General features: G+C 42.4%; 1 protein-coding gene across 15 annotated transcripts in view; it reads left to right on the plus strand.

Annotated features, from left to right (window-relative positions):
- The window catches only part of LOC107267421 (protein eva-1 homolog C), a 106,365-nt gene that overhangs the window by 56,825 nt on the left and 28,612 nt on the right, over positions 1-20,928 (plus strand). For 6 of the 15 annotated variants that reach the window (XM_015739119.2, XM_015739116.2, XM_025084625.1 and 3 more), the window contains exons 2-3: positions 14,985-15,196; positions 20,478-20,616. In XM_015739119.2, the coding sequence (XP_015594605.1) occupies positions 15,041-15,196; positions 20,478-20,616 (295 nt within the window). In that variant the 5' untranslated portion in view covers positions 14,985-15,040. Of the gene's footprint in view, positions 1-3,041; positions 3,358-14,984; positions 15,197-20,477; positions 20,617-20,928 lie in introns of all 15 variants that reach the window. The other 9 variants (XM_015739113.2, XM_015739114.2, XM_015739120.2 and 6 more) reach the window with 6 other exon arrangements.

The raw sequence follows: 20,928 nt of genomic DNA on the forward strand, positions 1-20,928 counted from the left end.
GGGGGGGGGGGGGGTGAGGGGGGATTATTTAAGAGCGACTAATCGACTGGTCTGATTTAGAAAAGTTGGAACTTTCGTTAAAAAGAATCGCCGCCCCCCCCCCCTAACACCCCCCTTGCGAGGGTTGTCACTCTGTGAGGCGTTCCTAAATTCCTAGCCCCCCATCATTCGAGGACGGGATTTCAGCCCTTTTTACGACGTATTCGGATCACGCCGTCACTCCCATGCTTGCCGGGCCTTTCTCTCTTAAGGATCTCTCAACCTCTCTATCCCAGTCTGCCCACACACGGTGTTACGAGTCGCAACTCGGCGAATCGGATGCTGCAAAGCCATCTGGACCCATTTGCCAATCAGCATCTCTTCTACGCTCGACAATCCTGTTTGTTCATTCGATACCGCCTGATCGTTCTATTTTCTTGGGAAACCTCCCTCGACCCTTGATGCTACAGTTGGTACATTCGGGCTGGAGGGGCGAAGCGGCGGCCCGCAGGGGGTGTGGGACACGGGAGCATCTTGCCGAATGCTGATTTCATCGATCGATCTTATACGACGTCTGACTGAACTCTTCGCTGTACACCACAAATATTCTTCACCTTTTCGCGCCCTTATTTTTCGCTTTTTTTTTTTTATTTTTTTTTTTTTATATTATTGCTGCCGCAACGATGCAAACGCCCTTTCGTCGGCACTTTCGATATTCGAGGGGTGCAGCTGCATTTCAAGTAGGTCGACGTGTTCGGTACTCAAAGCGAAGAGGGACGTGAGGGTTGAATTATTTGATCAAGACAGGATAGATAGCAGGTCTCTCGGTGTTCTCTCGAATGTCTCATCCCGAGTGCCTGCTCGTCAGTCGCGGCTCGCAACTGGCAATCCTTTCGTACGAGTGATTGATACGTTTGCTCGGGAAATATATGAAACGAGGGATAAAGTCCACAGGGGTGTATCCGTCTTGGTTTTATCGGCGCTAAGGGTAGCTTTTAGCCACACTGTCAAGTATAAATATTTATGCGGTCGCTGCGCCACGAGGCCTGACGTGTCGAGAATCTTTATTATTTCAGTGGGTATATTTATTATTCCCCCCCACCACCCCTCGGACTGCAACTCGCCGTTTGCTCAGGGCAACACCCAACCCGCTATTATTCGCTCAGCCAGTTTTCGTGTATTCGTGTTCGTCAAATTATTAGAACCTTCCAACGTTTCATCCCTCAAATCTTTCGTCTCGTCTTTTAACCCCTTTATGTACTTTTTTTTTTTTTTTTTTTTTTTAACCATCTTCTCTATACTGGATGATACGTGTTTTTTTTTTTTTTTTTTTTTTTTTTTTTTTTTAAACCATCTTCTCTATACTGGATGATACGTTCGTCGCGTTGGATAATTTTTTTTTTTTGTAATATCTTATCCTATTCTCGACGCATCATTGTGTCGCATATGCATGACGTATATCGATACTTTTCTATTGAGACTCTTCATTCGGTATCTCGTATCGAATTTTCTCGTGCTTTCTTCTGCGAACAATGGATAACAACGTAGCTTGAAGAAAGTTTAACTGGGAAGAAGCTATGCACGCGAGATATTATTATGAGCAGCAGGGAGGCTTTTCTTTCATCCGTGCTGGACTCAAAGAGAAGTCCAAGGAGGGGGGCGGCGCTCGCTGGTTGGGAGGGGAATTTTTTGCTTGAAGGAAACTCGGATGGCTCTGTAAAAGAGCAAGGAGGGCTCCCTGGAAGAGTTTGACCTGTTAGCTGAAGAAGAATGGGTGGGCTGGGCTGGGGGGGGGGAAGAGAAAGAGATGAATGGAAATTTCATTTGCTGCTTGGGTGGGGAAAAAATGAAGGGGGGGGGGACGAAATAACCAAGGTATTTTGCGAGTCCAAGGGTGTTTTTTTAACGATTTTAGTATGGACGGGTCGAGGGTGAAGTTAACGAGGGGGAAATAAACGTTGCTAAGACTGTAATCATTGTTATCGGGTTTCAAGGATATCGCGGAATAATTCACCAAGACTGTGAAGGGAACGGGCGGCCCTGTTCGATTTTCCATGCATCGTCGATCAATGAAACTCGTTCGATTGTTCCTTCGTTAAGAATTGCGAGGTCGATCATTTTTTTCCTTCGTGAAATTTTTTTACCCTCGTGAATTCGTGCGAAATCGAAGAATTTGGAATATTAACCCTTTTAGTGCCGGGCGAAAAACGGGTGCTTATCCGAAGATAACCGGCAGAATTTAACGATTTTACTAGGATTTTGGAAAAGGCTCATGAAAACCAAACGAAAAGCAACATTTACATAATTGAAACAGCAGTGTATTAAGGACAAAATAGAGAATAAAACAGTGGCGCTAATTTTTCTATATTCATTAAAAAGTATATAAGTAGTAAAGGTATGAGTGATGAAAAAAATAGAGAAAAATTGATTTCTCCGTTTAAAAACGTAATTGCACACAGAAAAAGTCATCTTTTTATCATAACTTTATATAGACCGTTTATTGTAAAGTTTATACTTTAAATTTCGAATATATTTTTTAACAGAATACGTAATATTGCACAAGAAACATAAGAAATAAAAATCCGATAAGGGTCCCACGTGGCCGCGCCGGCCGCCCGTGTCGAATTTCTACCGTATCGCTCTCGCGTATAAATAAGCAGTCTCAACGTCAACTGGCATAGAATATAAGGGAACATAAAACCGAAAAATTATTTATTCTAATTCTCTCGTAATGAAATTAGACTATTTGTAACGTATTATAAATTTATTTTGAGATAGAGATCTCTCGCAATACGAATAGTAAAGCGCTACAAGGCGCGGCGCGATATATCGGCCTCCGGCACTAAAAGGGTTAAAGCCGTCGCGTTTAAGGTTAAAAAAATGTATAAAGATTTTCATTTTTTAAATTTTGAAAATTCAACGAGTCGCTTCCTCCAAAAATTGGACCGCGTAGCTACTGCCGAATCGACCAATCAATATATTGCTTCGCCACGAATATCGTACATGTACTTTTAGGAAAGAAGAGAAAATTCAAAAATTTGAAATTTTGATACAAATTACAGAAAATATATCAGGAATGGCTTGGAAGTCGAAATAAAAAAAAAAAACATGTTAATTCGAACAATAATCCCAGAAGCCGAAAGGCTGAATAATTGGAGTGAAAATTGACTGGACGAAAAGTGAGAGTAGCGAATCTCTCGAAATTTCGAATTTCATACGTTGAATTTTGACCACCGACCTGTGACCCCGTGAACGCACTTGTATATAATAAAATGATAAACTTGGAAGATATGATTTCGATGCTGTTGATGGCTGTGATAACAGCGTGCTATTCCGAGCACGTTAATGGACAAAACATCGAAACAGTGGATCATTTTGGTAAATATTAACATTCGATAGATTACGTGATATAACGTGATCCTATATTATTAGCATTCCTTTTCCCTCTCACTACCCCCACCTTCCCTTATCTTCCTCCCACTTCCCCGCTACGTAAACGTATGCATGTCACGTGTTTATTATATAATGGATAGCTATCATATCAATATGGATATATGGGTTAATGGAGATTGTAATAATCTCCATCGAAGCCCCTATTAGATAAAGTTTATCTCTTTTGCTCTCAGATTCAAACTTTCGTGCGATCTCCACTTTTTAGTCACAGCCTCCACCGCCCAACTGGACCACTAGTCACGTGCGGCGTGAGATCCCTTTACAATATTTTATATAGTATAAATAATTGTTTACCAAGTTAATTCCCTTAATACCCCTCACTTCGATATTATCCGCTATCAGGAATTAATTACCCTAGATTACCTCGATCAAATTAAATTCTAATCACTCGCTTGATTTAGCGTGTTGTCGCTGACGTCAGTGAATTTTCATGCCGTGACAATATTCGCCTCCAGTGGCTTACAGCCTTAATGGCTATTGTGTTTGCTCCTTCGTTTAACATATGCATGGACAAGAGGTACCTTGCACCTGGGTAACGTCGACGTCCTGCGTCGGGACGCAGGTCAAATGCATCCTGCAATCGATAGGTCGTCCTGTGTCCTGCGTCGACCCTGCTTAGACCCACCACCGTCTGTTGCTTCTGGCCGAAGAAGTTCGACGACTCCATTCTGCTATATTCGCGTGTATTAACAAGACCATACGAATGTACGTGCGTATATGTGTATATATATATATATATATATATATATATATATATATATATATATACAGGCGCGTGGAGCACAGTCGGGAATTCTCCCCTGTTTATTTTTGCCTTTTGGCATTTCTCGTTGCCGTCTATTTCGGGTGACGCTATTTTGGCTATTCTTGCTATTCCCGCTATTCTCTTTATTCCCGTGATATTTTCAAAGCAGTCCTCTCGGCAGATTCCGTTGCTGCCTGCGCCATTGGCTTCGAACGTTCCTCGTAACCCTGAGCATCCCGCAAAGTCTCAGCATCCTTCGGTACGGAGTCCTGGGATGTACAGCATCCTGGCTCCACCCCTGACTTATGCAGGGACTCTCTGGGTTCTCCTGGGCGAATCTTCTTCTGTCCTTTGTGGCAGTTCGACTTCCCTTCCGGAAATGGAGGCACGGCGAATTACTCGAGTCTAATAACTTTTATCGGTTTTCATAGGGGGAAGCCCGGCTGCTGGATGTGAGCACCGAGACCGGAAGTCGGAAACGACTTCTCGTAAATACTTCTGGGGCCGTCCGCGGCTTGCATCTATCGAGTAATCTGGAAGTATCGATAATCGAACGTTTCCGATGACAAATGTCGTTATCGTTCGAGAATGCAGGGGCGTCGGGTGTGATTCAGAGGACATTATTTTTACGAATTATTTTCGTTCGTTGCGTCATACCCTCGAGACTTCCGGTTCCGATTGTTATTTTTCTGATTAGTTATTTTTATCGATTGGTATCTCGAGTCGTACAATGGGAACGTAATTTCGACGTGGCTGGTAGGAGCGATTGAATAATCAGTAAACATGGAAATCGGTGTTAACGTCTAATAACGGCTATAAAAAATTGTTTGGATTCTTCTGTAGCCACGTGGAATCACGAATGGATCTGACTAATGGGACGTTACGTGTGGCGATCGAGTGGCTGACCTCGATATGATGGACCAACCTCACTCAAGCACAATAGACTTCCGCATACGAGCTACGAGATTCTCGAGCATGACAATGGATCCCTGTGAAGCTTCTAGAAGCTTTTTTTTAGTTGAGTTTTTTCACCTCTTGGTGGCGCCTAATGCGCATCGGGTGGCAGGTAGGAAAAAGACAAAGCTGCGAGTCAGGGGAAGAGTGCACGTGAAAATGGATCTGGAATAAGATCGTGAATTTTACGTCAGTTTGACAGCCGCCACGTGCGAAGGATCATTTTTTTTTTACTCGAGGAAAGTAATTTCAAAATACCCATGGCAGTGAAGTCTGATTGACGCTCACTATACGCCGAAGCTAGATAGAGTTTGCCAATGGCAATTTTTCAAAGATTTTAAAAGACCTGATGGGATCCTGGGAGGCAAGGTTTTTTTTTTTTCTGGGGAACTCGTGCAAGTTATAATTATTATTATCGACTCAGGGACCCGTCTATTTGCTATATCGATAATTTCTGTGAGGTTCAAGTCGACCTGGTCGATTTTACATGGGTTAACTATTCCAACCCATGTCCTGGGACAGGACGGGTTGAGTAGTCTTGTTAGTGGGAATAGCGCTTAATAGGGCGCTGTGATAGGCCTGTCATCCGGAAGGACAGAAATTAACGTCTTATAATTGAGACCAAATCCTCCTATAGGGTTTCAATCTCTTTTGAATGTCTTTTATCTCTGTCTCTCTCTCTCTTCCCCTAAGTAGCTAATAATCCTTTAAGAAGACATACTGTCCTCGATAAATTATACTCCTAACCCCTGTGATATATTCGATGATCTTGCTGACAGTGTGTACTTCGGTCCTGGGCCTGAGCGAAATTCCAAACGAGCTCCTTAAATTTTTCCAAAGACCTTTAGCGAAGGTTACCAAGTGTCCTGACGTGTGTTTGCATCCCTTTTACCCAACCCCTTCATTGCTCCACCCCGAGAGCCGCTCAATTTCGCAATCTTCGTCCCTGGCAGCTGCTAATCAACCCCTTCATGTGTGATATAGTATGTCAATATTTTAATGTCAACTTGAAGGGGGGGGGCGAAGGGGGGAGTCACGTTTTTGGTAATTCCTGTCGCTATATACCTCGTTGATGGATTTATTTGATATCTGTTTGTAAAATTGTCTACACTCCAATATTTGATTGAATCGCAAAGTGCTTTGACACGTGTACCAATTTTATCGAAATTACTCAATGACGATTATCGACTGAATAAAAGCCAATGTCACGCGATGCGGATCAGTCTCGCGTGCGTCTCTTTCGGCTAAAAGAAAAGCTCGGCGGTTTGCGCAATCGTTTGTGTGCGGCTCTCCCTTGGGTTATTTACGTCGCATTCTAGGGACACGTTCGGCTGCTGCTGCTGCTTTTAGTAATGGCGGAGCAAAGTTCCGTGGGAGGTTCGAAGATGCGATGCACCAGGTGGCAGCACCTAGAGTCAACTTACCTTGTGACTTTGACTTTTGATTTTTCGTCGGCTGCCCGAGCGACGTAAACATTCGCTTCCTTTGCTAATCTCGTAACGCGTCCAGATACATCTGGTGTCACGTAAATAGATTATATGGCACGTTGTCAGGGATCGTGTGAGAATTTTTTGAAAAATTTCATTATTTTTTCTTCTGCTATTTAATTATACCTAATATTTTTTTTCCTCGCTGTTAAAAAAGTTATTGAGTTCGACCTTTATTTAAGTAACGTCACATCCGGGAAATTACGTGAAAATAAAAATAATACAACTTTGGCCAATTTTTTATTCGCATATTACCGGAAATCAAAATTTTCGCAAAATTTTTCCGTTAACTGATCCGCAGACTCCTGAGCGCCTTCAACGGGAAGCTGCGAAATTGATAGCAGCGAGGCAACGAGGGGTCGCAAATGTTTCGAGGATAGTTAGGATCGTTTGCATATATGAACGTATACAAACTATACTCGTATAGTATAGTTAAACTCGTACTATCAGTTATTGCGCTATCACCTAGTTATCCATATGACACCTATATAAATTCATGATTTTATGTATATTAATGGGGATGCACTAGCCATTTCCTTCCATTTTCAATTATTACTATCTCTACCCACTCATTGATCATAAATACTCGAGTTAACAATTTACCTTTATTTTACGGCAGTGCGAATCACGTGGGTTATCTGATACGAAAAAACTGGTCCCTTTAAAATCCATCCCTCGTAACCTGCTTCACCGGAAATTTGACGCAACGACGTAACTTGAAAAAAGTAATCTCGTACCTTGAAAAAGATATTGCATATAATCCGCAAGGGTCGAAAACGTATGAACGGAATTTCGTACTCGTTAAACTTGGTATTAACTGCAGCGCAGCTACTCCCGTCCGACAGCTGCATAATCGATGGGGCATTCTTTAGCCTGGACGAGCCTCGGTCCAATTTAACGTGCACATTTATCAGAGCGGGGTGCATAAGTACCCCATCAGCAGATTCGTAAGCGCAGCTATTTCGGTCATCCGAACCTCTCACCGTCCGTCCGGGTCTCTCCTCCATTCCCATTTCTACTCCGATTTAACATTCCCAAAGCCCATTTCCATTCGAGCGACCGATTCCTGACGACGGTTTGTCGCTTTTCAAAGAAACTTTATTCCCACCAATTTTTCCCCGAGCAAATATCAAAATGCTTTTGGCGCTCTCCATTCTCATCCGGCCTCGTCGTATTCCTGGGGGACTTAAAGAAAAAGCAACAATCAATTCACGAGAGAGCTACGGCCGCACGAAGAGCGTCACGAGAATCTTTCGCGTAGGATCGACTCGCTGGACGCGTAGCAGTTGCGGTCGGGACTATTTTTTATGATGGTTGGATACTTGGATAAAATATATTGAATGCTTCAACGGGACTTTCTTTTTTCTTCTTCGCAAGGAACCAAAAGTTTCAGTATAGAGAGATGGAAGAAAGTTTGGCGAAAGGTTCCGAACTGCCGGTGCCCTGGAAATTGTCTACGTCATTGTTATGGACGTCGGAGAGTATCGTCGCGAGAAGAATATGGCGTTTCTTATCTCTGATAAATACACCTACAGCCCAGCTGAATATACGGCCGTTAATCTTAAGTGAAATTTTGTGTCGGATCGAATTGGCAAGTTTGAAAAGTCTGCAGGCGTCTCCAGTACAAAGTGTCACAGACAGGAACGTGTTAATAGGATCCAGAGGCTGTGAGAGCGAAACGCCAATAAATTCTACGGAAGTGTTCGATGGGACGAAAATCTCCTCTCTCTCTCTCTCTCTAATATCCAAAACATATCCCGTACCGTAATTTCACATTTTCCAACAAAATTTCTCTACACCCCTACCACGTCAATTTCACCTAGGACCTTTCCTCCTAACCATCTCCGGTGGCTGACTCTCGAAACGGGAACAGCTGCCGATGACGTTTACACATGAAAAAAAAAAAAAAAAAAAAAATGTACCCCACGACAAAGTCTCTTTGAAATTATCCACTATACATCAGCCAACTTGTAGGAGCTACGATTCCAGCAGCTCAGCCCCTCCGCGCCCCTCCGCGCCTGCCCTGCCGAGTAGACGGTTTTCTTCTTGTTCACTAAAACCTCCCCCCGGGTATCCACCAAGTGCTTTTCCCTCGTGGAAAGTGAACCGCGTGGCTCGGTGAGAATTAAAGAAAAAAAAAGGGCAAAACGTCAGGCTTAACGCACCGTCGAAAATTTTCCTGGAGACGTAAATAAGCTTGACAGACTCGACCGAAAAATAGGATTTCATGTAGGAGCGAAGAAAAAACTGTATGGTCTGAGCAGAAGCGTGTGTCGGGTGACGGGGGTGGGTGGGGGTGGGGGGAGTAAATGGACGCGAACGACGGAACTAATTGGTCGAGCGTATCGGTGCCGTTTACGATCTTCTTCTGGAATGACGTTTCTATATTTACGTGACTCTGGCGGCGGACAGTGTAACGTCACGTGGCGGGCGACATCGGCGCCGTCAGCCCCGTCAGCCCATTCGGCGACGTCAGGAGCCTCGAGACGAGTGCTGCTGTAGGCTGCATAGTAGGTGGGAAGCTACAGCGTGTAGACTGTACGGCTCTACAGCTGGTCGAACGTGCATATAGGTGGATTGCTCGGTAGCCTGCAGTGCTGAGCCTGTAGCCACAGTGGTGCCGTGTACGTAAATTCAGAGCGGGGGAGATGGCCTAATCCAGTTAATCTTACAGGGAGAGCCCACGTGGAATGTAACTGTCAGGCGGTTTATTGGATTACTCGTTTACCAAATTTTATTCCCAGTAGAAGTTTGGGGTAGGGGGACCCAATGACGTTTCAGGTTGGAGGCACGCTGCTATCCGAACATTGTTTACATCTCGTACTTCACATTAGGGATTTTTTAGATTCTTCCCTCCTCACTCATAATGTATGACATACCTTTCAGATTGATTACAGAGCAATTGGCTAAGACCGCTTTCGTCTTCTTTTGCCCTCTTTTGGATGTCGGTATACTGTATTTGACATTTAATAAAAGCTGTTTTTGACGTTTAGTAAAAGTTTCCCTCTCTCTCTGTCTCTCTCACTCGCGTGTCACCGCTACAGGTATCACTGCTGGTTTATACACTTGGTGGGGATTCGACGGGATATGCGCGCGCAACTTGAGAGCTCTACCGCGGGATTTTTGAAAATAGAATAAAAGCCAAGTGAATCATGCCCGTATAAATCATCGCCGTCAGAGTTTATTCTTCCTGCTACGAAGGTTACAGCGGGTGACCAAGTTTCGCCCGTAATCCTTTATCTGTAGCTCGTCCGTCATCGGAATACTCGTTTTACAAGGGTTAGAGTGAACCTCGACCCCCCAGCAGACGGATACAGCAACGGTGGAAACAGTCGGATAGGGGAAAAAAAAAGCGTATGGATTTCTATAGGGTTGAAGCTACATTCGTTGTTGACCGTTATCTCCCGGTGCTCCAGATAACACGGGTCCCCCCGTGACGTTCACGAAGAAGAGTGGCGGACGCACCCGAGGGTCAAAAAAGAAAATCTTAATACGATTCCGGTCCTCAATTTTCGGTAAGACTGCGTGAAAAATTCAAGCACTGAATTATTCAGACGGAATTGCCAGGGGCGTCCGTTCAACCCTCGATGGGGCCAGGTCGTCGCGACGCCTCGCAAACCCCCCACGCAATATTTTCACGCAAAATTGCTTACGAAACTAATTTATCAGAATTAATATTCATAGGCGCATTCGCCAAAATTACGTGCTTTAAAAACAATTTAATTAGCCCTACCTCCCCTGAGACCACCTTTGTCCAGCTACGGGATGAACGTCAATTCGGAATGCTTTTACGTAATTTAAGTTAATTTACTTTGTTAAAGAGATTTCACCGAGCTTCACCTTTAACACTGGCCGTTCAGACAGCGAATAAGCGAGCGAACGGGCGAGCGAGTGAGCCAGGAAATATCGGTCAGCCATTTCGACCGGAAGTGCGGTTAACCAATCTCTTAAGGCTTTCCGGCTTCCTTTTATCTCGTACTTCGATTCTCTCCCGAAATTATAAACATTGATGCTATCGAGGTAGTCGCCGATTAAGTATCCCCCATGATCGCTAACTTCTCGAACAGTACTTATGGCACGTATGTACGCAATTTTGCTTTTACCCGGTCGAAACAAAAGTTAGCCTAATTTCATTTTCGAAATTTCAAACTCGAATTTTACGCGCGATTGAATCTATTTAGTTTAGCAAATTAATGGAAACATCCTCCACTCGACGTTGCCCTCGCTCGTCAAAGTTCCCAGACAGCCGAACCATCTTATTCGCATTTTACTGCTGTAGCCAGTTTAGCCAGAAACGACCGAGAGACACGTGTGGCAGCTGCCTCGTTACTTAATACCTAAGAGACAAGCAGGGACTTTGCAAATGAGCACGAGAACCGCAGACTAACCTGATTACATATCTTATGACTCCCGACGCCAGTGCCATGTGATACACGCATGTCAAATCAATCCGATATTTCATACTTCGAGTATCTCCTTCATCCTCGTCTCTGACAGCCTCTCCTCTCTCTTATTTTTTCCATCATTTCGCATCGCGAACAGTATCAAATCGAAGACACCAAATGAATTGGCTCTTACCACGTATACAGCCTCGTCAGTTCTCTATGATCAAGGGAGTTTCACTTTGACATTTAAACTTTGACCTAACTTCCTGACCCTTTGACGGGAATCACCCTGTAACCTGTACCAGCCTCATATACATATATTACAAAGTTGAATAGGCTCAGAGGGTTTATTTAAATGTACTCAAAGTTTTCTATATACAAAAATTGTTTTTAATGCACGAGCAAATAAGTTATGTAACTTTATAATAACAATAATAACTGATGGACGTTAGAAAAAGTTCATTTGTATAACAGGGCGCGTATGCGTTTAAAGGGCGGTTTTGTCTAGGGATGAATAATTCATGTCATCCCTTTGTCAAAAACTGGCGGTTTACTGAATTCTCAGGAGCGACATGTGTTAACGTTAAACTCATACAGGGAAGTTCATCCCTTGGCACGTGTGGGCTGCTGTGTGTATATATAGATATATGCGGGGATGATAAGTTGCTTATGTGTTTACACAGGATGAAAGACGTGGAAGCATATAGAAACGTAAAACAGGCCAACCCGCGAGAGGGTATCTTGGCTCTTTTTTTTTCCTCTAAGGGTCTGATTAACTCTAGTTTATTTCCCCTTGTGCAGTCAAAGACCCGGAGTGACTAAGGGGATAAACACGAGTCCTGTCGATAAGCGTTCGTGTTATCTTGGATAGAGAATATTGTTAGAAAAAAATTTATTAAGTTTCTTAAATTACCGTACCTATAGCCTGTTCGTGGTAACTCGATGCTCCGTGTCAGGAAAAACGTATCTGCTTGCTTTTTTTTTTCTTTTTCAAAAACAGAAAAACATTATTACGCTCATGGTGAAAAAAAGTGGAAGCTCCAGTCTGAACATTTTAAGGGCACTCTTTTACGCTACGTGCTTGATGTTCTGGGCCACGTTAGAAAAGTAGCGTTTTCACGTTTTCACGTAGCACCTATAATAACGCTTAGTTATTACGCTGTGTTGCATTTACAAGGCAAGTGGAATACTGGGCTAATTTATGCGGCCAGCTAACCCGTTAGGTCTCCCTGTGCATCGGGAGTTTACCGCGTGTACGAGAGAGTTTCGTTATAGGTTTTCACATATGAACTTGTGTTGTCGACTGTACTTGATCTGCAAATAGAATTCGAAATTGGGTAAATGCTCGAAACAAATGTCACGGAGACAAATATTTACATACAAGAGTGACAATTTATTTTGTTGCTGTAAGATTAATTGCTCGTACCGAACGTCGAAATGTTTTTTGAAAAATAAAAATTTTTTAATTCAATTTGACCTCTATCTATTTGCTGTTACGTAAAATCAGCGACGGATTATTTGAGCCTGTCCCGTGCGTCACGTAGTATTTTTTGGAAACTGCCGGTAACTGTCGGGTAAACCGTTTGGCGCATGCGCACGACCCGCCAAACATTGACAACGATAAATTCGTGCTATCGTTCCGTTAATCGTTTCACCGATCGCTCCGTCGGAGTTCATCGAGCGTGGCCGTTACGTAAATACGTGGGAGAGACGTGCACTTTGAATTCTCCACACGAGTGAGAATAACTTTTATGAGAAATTTTTCAAAGAGCTCCATTCATTCAATGCTTATACGAAGATTGGTTCGTTCGCGTGCATTCACATACGAAGTACGTGCCAAATGGAAATGCATTGAGATTCTAGGAAAACGAATGGGAAACACGAGAGAACCGAAAATCTTTATTTATCTTCGGTCCAGATAAATCAAGTCTTGCACCGATTTCCTGTACTTTTCGATTAAGTCGGTATTACCTGTGTTTGCCGAAATTTCAATTTCGATCTCGACTAGGGTCGTGACCCTCCGTGAACCCCGTCTCAGAATTTCAGATTAATTAGGGCACGTGATCGACATTGACCCTTAGGAATGTATAGGCAGTTCATCATCCGACCCTGTTACTACCTCTGAACTCGAGATTACACATATGTATACAAGACCTAAGCTAACTACGTGTACAGGATGTTAAAATATTTTTGAAAATTATTAACTTTTTTTTTTTACTCAACTTTGCTATTTGTCTTCGCGCGGATCTTACTTTGACTTTTCTATCTTTAAGATGAATTTTTATGTGTCTAACTTCCTACGCCTTTGAATGGTTGCACCGATGCACCGATGCACCGAAGCGATGCATCCGAGGAAATGCACTGCACCGTATTTGCAATATCCGTTGGGAATCTCTTTGATAGTCCGAACAGGCAGTCAAGCGTATTTGGTGTCTTGGCTGTCTAGGATTCTCAAGCACGTTATGACTTACGGACAACAAAAGAGATGCTGAAGTGATCAATAGTTGATATAAGATATTTCCATGAGATTCGCAACAATAAAACTCTGACTTTCAGATCAGCAACAGATCGGAAGATCGATACTTCGCTCACTGATATAGCCATCGAACTATATAGAATAGAATTCGAACCCGACATTGATAAATCGGTTTAAAGACGCGCGCCCGTTTAATCTCGCGAAAATAAGATATGGAGTGATAAAAAAAAAATAATAAATCGCCGATCGTATTCTTCAAGCGCAACAAGACTGTCGGCCATTACACGTAGGGTGTAAAGTAGCAACGTGTAATATACCTGTATAAAAAAAAAAAAGTCAAATTCTCCAAGCCGCGTCGAGTAAAGAGATGCTCCAATAAGTACATTTTGTACCTGTTGTCAGAGTAAAAATTTTTAAATTTTTTTATCACGAATATCCAAAAATTGCCCAAACATCGGTACCTTCACTTTATCACTGTACCAAACTGTACTTCTCTTTCAAAGTCGTTTACAGCGAATTTCGTCGATTGAAAACGCAAAATACTCTTAGGATACAGAACGTGGCTCCGTTCGTCGTAACTCCGTTCGCCGTAACTGCGTTCGTCGTAACTCCATCCGCCGTAGCCTCATCCGCATTTGACTCTCTCAGTGACCTACTGCAGGAACCTAATTCCATTCAAGTTTATCCCATCTTCCTCCACTCGTGCCGGACCGGCGCATCTGTATTTCCCGAGTCTTTCATTGCAATCGGAAATAATAGAGTTCGTTATCACGGGCGGAGCGGCGCAATAAGGAATTACCACGAGTCGTCCGACTCGAGTTACGAGAGCTGGCTAAAGTCTTCGTTACACGGGAGAAAATTGTACGCGAAGAAAAGTACTCTCTCGATTATATAAACGAATTGAAGTACAGATTGCGTCATTGAAATTGAAAATTCACCGATAAAGATAACACGTGGCGTCCCTCGAGTATCTCGTACAGATAATCCGCTACTATTTAAATAACTGGAAATATTGTCAATTGTAACAGTTTAACAAGAACTTCATGATACTTCACTACGGTCCATGCTAACGTTATCTTGCACTTTTATTTTTCATGTCATTATCACGGAACGACGACTCTCCGTCTTCCTCTGGCCGATGTTAACAATTACGACCTTGTTTCAACGCCGACGGTGCTGGTGATGGTAATGGTGACGGTAACATTAACAATAACTGGTGACGGTATAACTTTCTTATTTAACGATGTCCAATGCAACACTAAACGTTATATCGCCTCATCTATGCACTTTCATTATGTCCCTTATCACGCCTTCTTTCTCGTTATCATTTAACATGGTTATTCGCACTTTGCTATCTTTCGCATACTCATAAAACTTTATGCTGCATTGACCTACTCTATTTTTTTTTTTTTTTTTTTTTTCCATTTATTTTCCTCCTACGTAACGGAATTCTTGACTCTTGCTTTATCGTATCCATCCGACATGGTCCTGGCTAATTGATACAGCCCTTTTATCAGGCACTTTGAAGACTTATCAGCGGGCTGCTTGCGACGAGGAGACAATGACGCTGAAGTGTCCGCTTGGTACGACTATCTCCGTGACTGTCGCCCGTTACGGAAGGGCGGATGCAGCCAGTGCTGGAAAATGCGCCACGCCGTATCCAACCCTCGACGAGAAACAGGCGAATCGCACTTGCTTTTGGCCAAATGCATTGCAGGTACGTATCAGTTGGGTGCGCTCAAGTCAATTTCTCCGTAAAATTCTTATCACTGTTTTAATGACGACTGTGATTTTCGAAATTCCTTTTTTCGATGTTGGTACTGTTATGTTCGGCGATACCGGAGCTGAACTAGATGGGGATGCTATCTTTGTTAGGTTATCGGTGAACATATTGTATCCTATCTTTATAGTGTAGTTGGATCGTATAGATCTATAGGATCGATCGTCCTGATAGTCTCGACACTTGTTTTCACCAGGAAATCTTTGCCAGTAGATATATATAGGTATAGGATCGTTTCAGAATTGTTCAAATTCTCGTTTTCGATATTCGAAAAAGAAAAGTTTTTCCTTTGTTGCCCCTGCTATCAATTGAATCGAACGGGGATCGAGACAGAGAATCCTCGGTGGAGTCCCAAGAAAACCCATGTGGATTTCAACCCTTATAAATTTGAGATAACAGCACCAAAAATTTTCCACGCGAGTGACCGTGTACAATATACGGATTAAAAGTTGCTTTGATTATTTTCTTTTGTTAATTTCGCGATTCGTCGTATCGTCGTTCGTCGAATTTAAAATTCACGGAGTATTTGAGAAATGATTAATTTCATCAATTAATCCACAGCAGTTGGTACCACTGCCAAATCGGAGGTGCTCCAAGAAATTAGCCAGGGATTACATTCTCCTTCAGAACTTTCTCTCCGAGTAGTCAAGTGTACCGTAGGGCGAAGAGGGAGGAAGAGAAAGTAAAAAGTCAAAGGGCAGAGGGCAAAACTAATCGAAAAATATTTTTATCTCATAAATTTCTCCACGATTCTCAGAAATCGCACCATACCATTTTCGAAAGGTTCACCCGTACTTCTTTTTTCCCCTCATTCCCACAAAACGAGCTTGAAATTTCTTTGCCTCTCTAGGCTCCAGACACGCTCAGGAGACTTTTCGGGTCGGGTCCCATTATTCGTCGGAGGAACTTTTTACCGCTATGGCGACTCGCTTTTACTGCGATTTATCGTCGCGGTCAAATTCAGCTCAAACTGCCCTGAATTATCATCTCAGCTTCTTCGATCCTCCTTTATTTCTTTGTTATGCTATATTTCACCTTTTTTTGTCTCCGGCATACCCTAATCTACATACTTCATCTCGTACGTCTAACCCCGGTACGAATTTTATAAAATTTTTCAAAATTTTTTTAATTACCTTGGAATTTTCTTTTCAATCAAAAACAAGCTTACGAGAGGTACACACGTAGAGGAAAACTATTCCCGTGCCTGATTGAACTACCGCGGAATGTCGGTATCTTACCTTTGTCCAGAATCCTTCAATAAACTATTGGTATGCTTGGTAATACAAGCTTCCCCTTTTCCCCGGCCTTCTCCTTCCACGATAAAGACATTCCGAGACACGGAGGATCTTCCTTAAGGTCAATTGCCAGAGACTGTTTCTGTAGCCATGTACAGTCGGTGCAAGGTAGAACAATTATTTTCACTCGATACTGTCCGAATGTCGTATGATTAAGTGCAGGTGGGAGTTGGGTATGACGTCGAGTCAATATTTTTGCTTCGGAATGTATCCGGGCCACGAACAATGTATAGTTTTGTCCATCGGTATACCGGGCAGGTATTTTTCAACGGAGCTTTTGAAAATTAGAAAATACTCTTCCGCATTTTGCTTTCTTTCCCGTAATATGTTAGCTGTTTGCCACAATAGGAATGTCGGAGCATCCGTCGAGGAGGCAGCCCCACTTTCTTTATTGATTTCATATTTCACGTTTCGGTGCTCGTGAAAGGGCTAACGTGGCTGTGTGATCCTCTGTGCTTCCAGTGCTTGCAAAAATTCAGTGATTCCTTTATTTTTTTTTTTTAGTTGCCTTTTTAACTCACAACAGTCCTTATCCCTTGGCACCTCTCTTGTATCGTACATTTACCCTTATTCCCTTATCAGCAATGTGCCCACCCGTTATAGTCACACTGACAGGGTTAGATGATCTTACCTCGAGGGTACGTGCTACAAAAGATATAACGAGAGAGATAAGTGTTATCCGCTAATATTGCTTGCGTAATTGTTGTCTGGGATTCTTATTTATATTCTTGTACTATTTTTTTTCAAAGAAAAAAAAAACCAAAAATTTGTTTTACGTGAAAATTTTTTGACAAAATTTTTATTAGTGCCTTAATTGTGTGTGAACTTCTGTTTTGACCTTTTTTTCAATGTTAAATCAATTTTTTTAGTTTGTTGATCTGATTACTGTCGGACTGGAGGTAGAAGGAATTTTGGAAATGGAGAAAGAAGGTCAGCAGCTGAGGTTTTTGGAAATAGGATAAAAGGGCGCTGTGCTCGCTTACGTAACGATAACTGTGGATATTGTCAAGTGACTACTCTCGCAAAGTACTTTATCTCCATTAGAGCAGGCTGGCTTTCACGTAAATCGAATACAGCGTTATTATTTCGTCTTCTTGTATAGGAAATCTTCTTACCGACGGAATCTTCTTTTCAAAGGGTATACGTTCGCACTTTGAGGTACGAAGGGAAGAAAAGCGAAGCAACAAAGCGACAGGTTAAAATAAAGAAAAATGAAAGAGCAGCCGCAGTCTCTAAAGTTGCGAGAACAACAAGCAAAGTACAAGCATCGTTCGGTCTGATAGGATCGAATGCAAATTCTCCATTACGGAGATAATCTTCTCCTTGGATCAAAACGGTCAAATTTAAAGTGATCCAACGATCAATGGCATCGGGGATTAGGTGGACTTACGTAACTTGACGGAAGTGACGTCATGTCTCGTACCTACACCAACCCATGGTTATTAGGAACGTAATTTGCGCCTGGCAACTGCAGTGCTGTTAATTTAAAAAAAAAAAAGAAAAAAAAAACGTGACGATTTTCAAAATGATTTTTCGTCAAATTCGCGAATTTCGTAAATCATAATAAATGTAAATTTTTTTTGGAAAAATTCGAACGAAATATCGGCATTGAATTATTTCGATATCGAACCTTTTTATAAGTTAAATTTTTCACTCGGACAAAATATCGTATGGCATTCCGCGTGGTTTCTTTTTTTTCCTTTTAAAATACCTACTGCCCGGCAGTACGATCGTAGTTTGTATTTCACACAAGTGAACATGATACGAAGGAATTTTCGATTGCTTTAGGTTTTATTGAAACACGTAAGTCTTTTCGTATTTGAAATTCATGCCGCTCGGTACAGCAATAGATACTTCGACTATATTCGCGGCGAAGGAGCAACGTCAATTTATTCCCGCGAATTTATTTCTATGCGTTTTTCTTTCATTGGGTTTTTTTTTTTTCGAGGACACGTCACTCTAGCATTGCCGGGATATTTGAAATTTGCAAACTCCACGGAAAATTACTAAAATTCTGTAGTACCGCATTGGCAGGGAATTTAATGAAATAAAAATTCGTGTAAAATAAAAAAAATTAACCTACAGACGGGATTCGTTATGTAAAAGGACCAAATAAATTATCTCGTGAAATTTTAGCTATGTTAACATTTTGGAGATTTGCTGTCCCTGCAAAATCCTTTTGAAACTCAAACTGTGTAATTGACAAGGGATTTGAGAAAAGCAGAGAAAAGGTTGAAGTATTCCATGTATAGCAAGAGGGAAGACCTTCACTCGTTCACTGTTTATCTTGTAAATTCGCAATACGCCAAATTCCAGGTTTCTCGGGACTCCCAGTGGGACTGGCCAATCGAGGTTTCGCAAACCGAAAGGGCTGTAAGCCTGTACCAACTTTTGGAAGGTTTCTCATTTCGATGATGATCCGATGAAAGACGCTGGACCACTGGCTCCATTCACTCCTCGTACACTCGTACACCCTGTTATTTTATCATTAAGACCGTCGACGCTTGGCGTCTTTCTCAAATATTTACTCAGGCCTATACATCTGTCTACCCCTGTATATTTGACGTCATTAAAATTTTGTCGCGAAAATACTTGCGTTTCTCATCTGTCTTTTCTGTTTGAGTTTGTAACCTCAGCCGCGAAATCCCAAATTCGCATAATTCGACGCTCAACCGAATAAATCTTTTTCCCTCGTTCTCGCGTCGAATGGGTCAAGGTTCACGAGTGTCAATTCGATTTACGAAATTTTTCAAGAAAATGGCCCATTTTGTAAACTCCATAAAAATCGGCAAAGTTCCTCCTCTTGAGATCCATCGGGTTATTCCTCAAAGTTTCCTCTCGTATTTGGAAAATTGACAATTGACTAATTCGAAGTTGCCCAACCTGTTCCCGTTGAATTATCTCCAACCGACGTAAAACTTTTTCAGTTTCAAAATAGCAGAAAATATTATCAGTCATTTGTTTTGGTACTTTGAAAAAAAAAAAAAAAGTTGGGCAATTCCGATTCTTTCAAAGTTGCATAGACGAAATCGAATGTGTGTCGGTTGAGGGATGAGCTATCTGCGTCTTCGAGCAGGGGATGAGTCGTGGACCCGTTCGAGCGGTGATTCCAAGGGAATCTCATTCTGAATAATCACAGAAATTCCACAAGCTGGTCCACAGGGTTATCCGCAAGCGTCGCTCGACCAGCATTGGCTCCGATGGACCACGTACGTCTGCAGAGTAGCTGTTCACGAGGCTTGAATCTCTGCTCCAAGCGAGTATCAAAATTACGAGTAAATTTCGCAAATGCAATTTTGATTTTCAAATACACGAAAAATATCAAAATTCCTTTTCTTCTTCATTTCTAACTTACTGCCTGCGAACTGGGCATAGCGACCAGTGACAATAGCCTTTTTTTCCTTACGTGCCCCGATAAGGAACAGAAGTGACAAAGCTTATGGACGATAAAAGTCATTCCAAAGTACCCGTAGCTAAATATTCATTTATTATTAATAAGAAATTATACGAACGTCTTATCTTCTCGAATTGGTTGCTCGGCTGGAACGTCGATTAATTCTACATTGATTACCCAGGTGTAAAGGGAAGGCAATGATGATTCACTCTTTTCTCCATTTCGCCTCCCTTCAATCCAGTCCTTTGACTTTCTTCATTATTCCCCGAAGGTTCGTTTCAGATTTCCGGCTATTCCCAGTAGTAGCTCACTCGCCTGAGGAACTTCCCAATCAGCGTTGCTCCCCTCCTGCCCCTCCCGTTCCTCGGTATATTAATCGGCAGACGATTAGACAGTTTAAAGAAGTGAGAATCAGCCGAAGAAATGGACAGTCGACATTGAAAACTGATCCTCGGTCCTACTGCCAATCCACAAAAAGTTGCATAGAAATGGACCCTAAAGTGAGCAGGTGGTCTGAATGACGCGTTAGTACTCACTGTTGCAGACGGTGGTGGAGGTCTGCCAGAAGAAGAGGCAGTGCAAGTTCAACACCAGCCCGAAGACCTTCCAGGGTGACCCTTGTCCAGGCCAACCCAAGTACATCGAGGTCGCCTACAAATGTCGTCCATGTGAGTATCGACGTGTAAAGGATGTATCTAGGATAAGGCTGGAAAAATTTGACGCGTCGGACTCTTGATAAGATGAATTTTCTTTGTTCACCCTCGGTAACCAAAAGCTCCCTTATACCCACTGCCCGAGCATTCGCTACCCCTTGGCTCTCCAACCCTCGAGGAAACATTGGAAAAGTTTGGCAACGTGCTTTGCTTGGAAAATCTATCCTTCGGCCATTTGCAATTTTCTTTCTTATTGTTTCCCGGCCAACGATACGAGCTGTAACGGTAAAAAGGTCATGACCCGGCAAATTATTGCCTATCTGTCGG

Source organism: Cephus cinctus, unplaced genomic scaffold, assembly GCF_000341935.2.
Source record: "Cephus cinctus unplaced genomic scaffold, Ccin1 Ccin1_scaffold0401, whole genome shotgun sequence".
Classification (NCBI taxonomy): Eukaryota; Metazoa; Arthropoda; class Insecta; order Hymenoptera; family Cephidae; genus Cephus; species Cephus cinctus.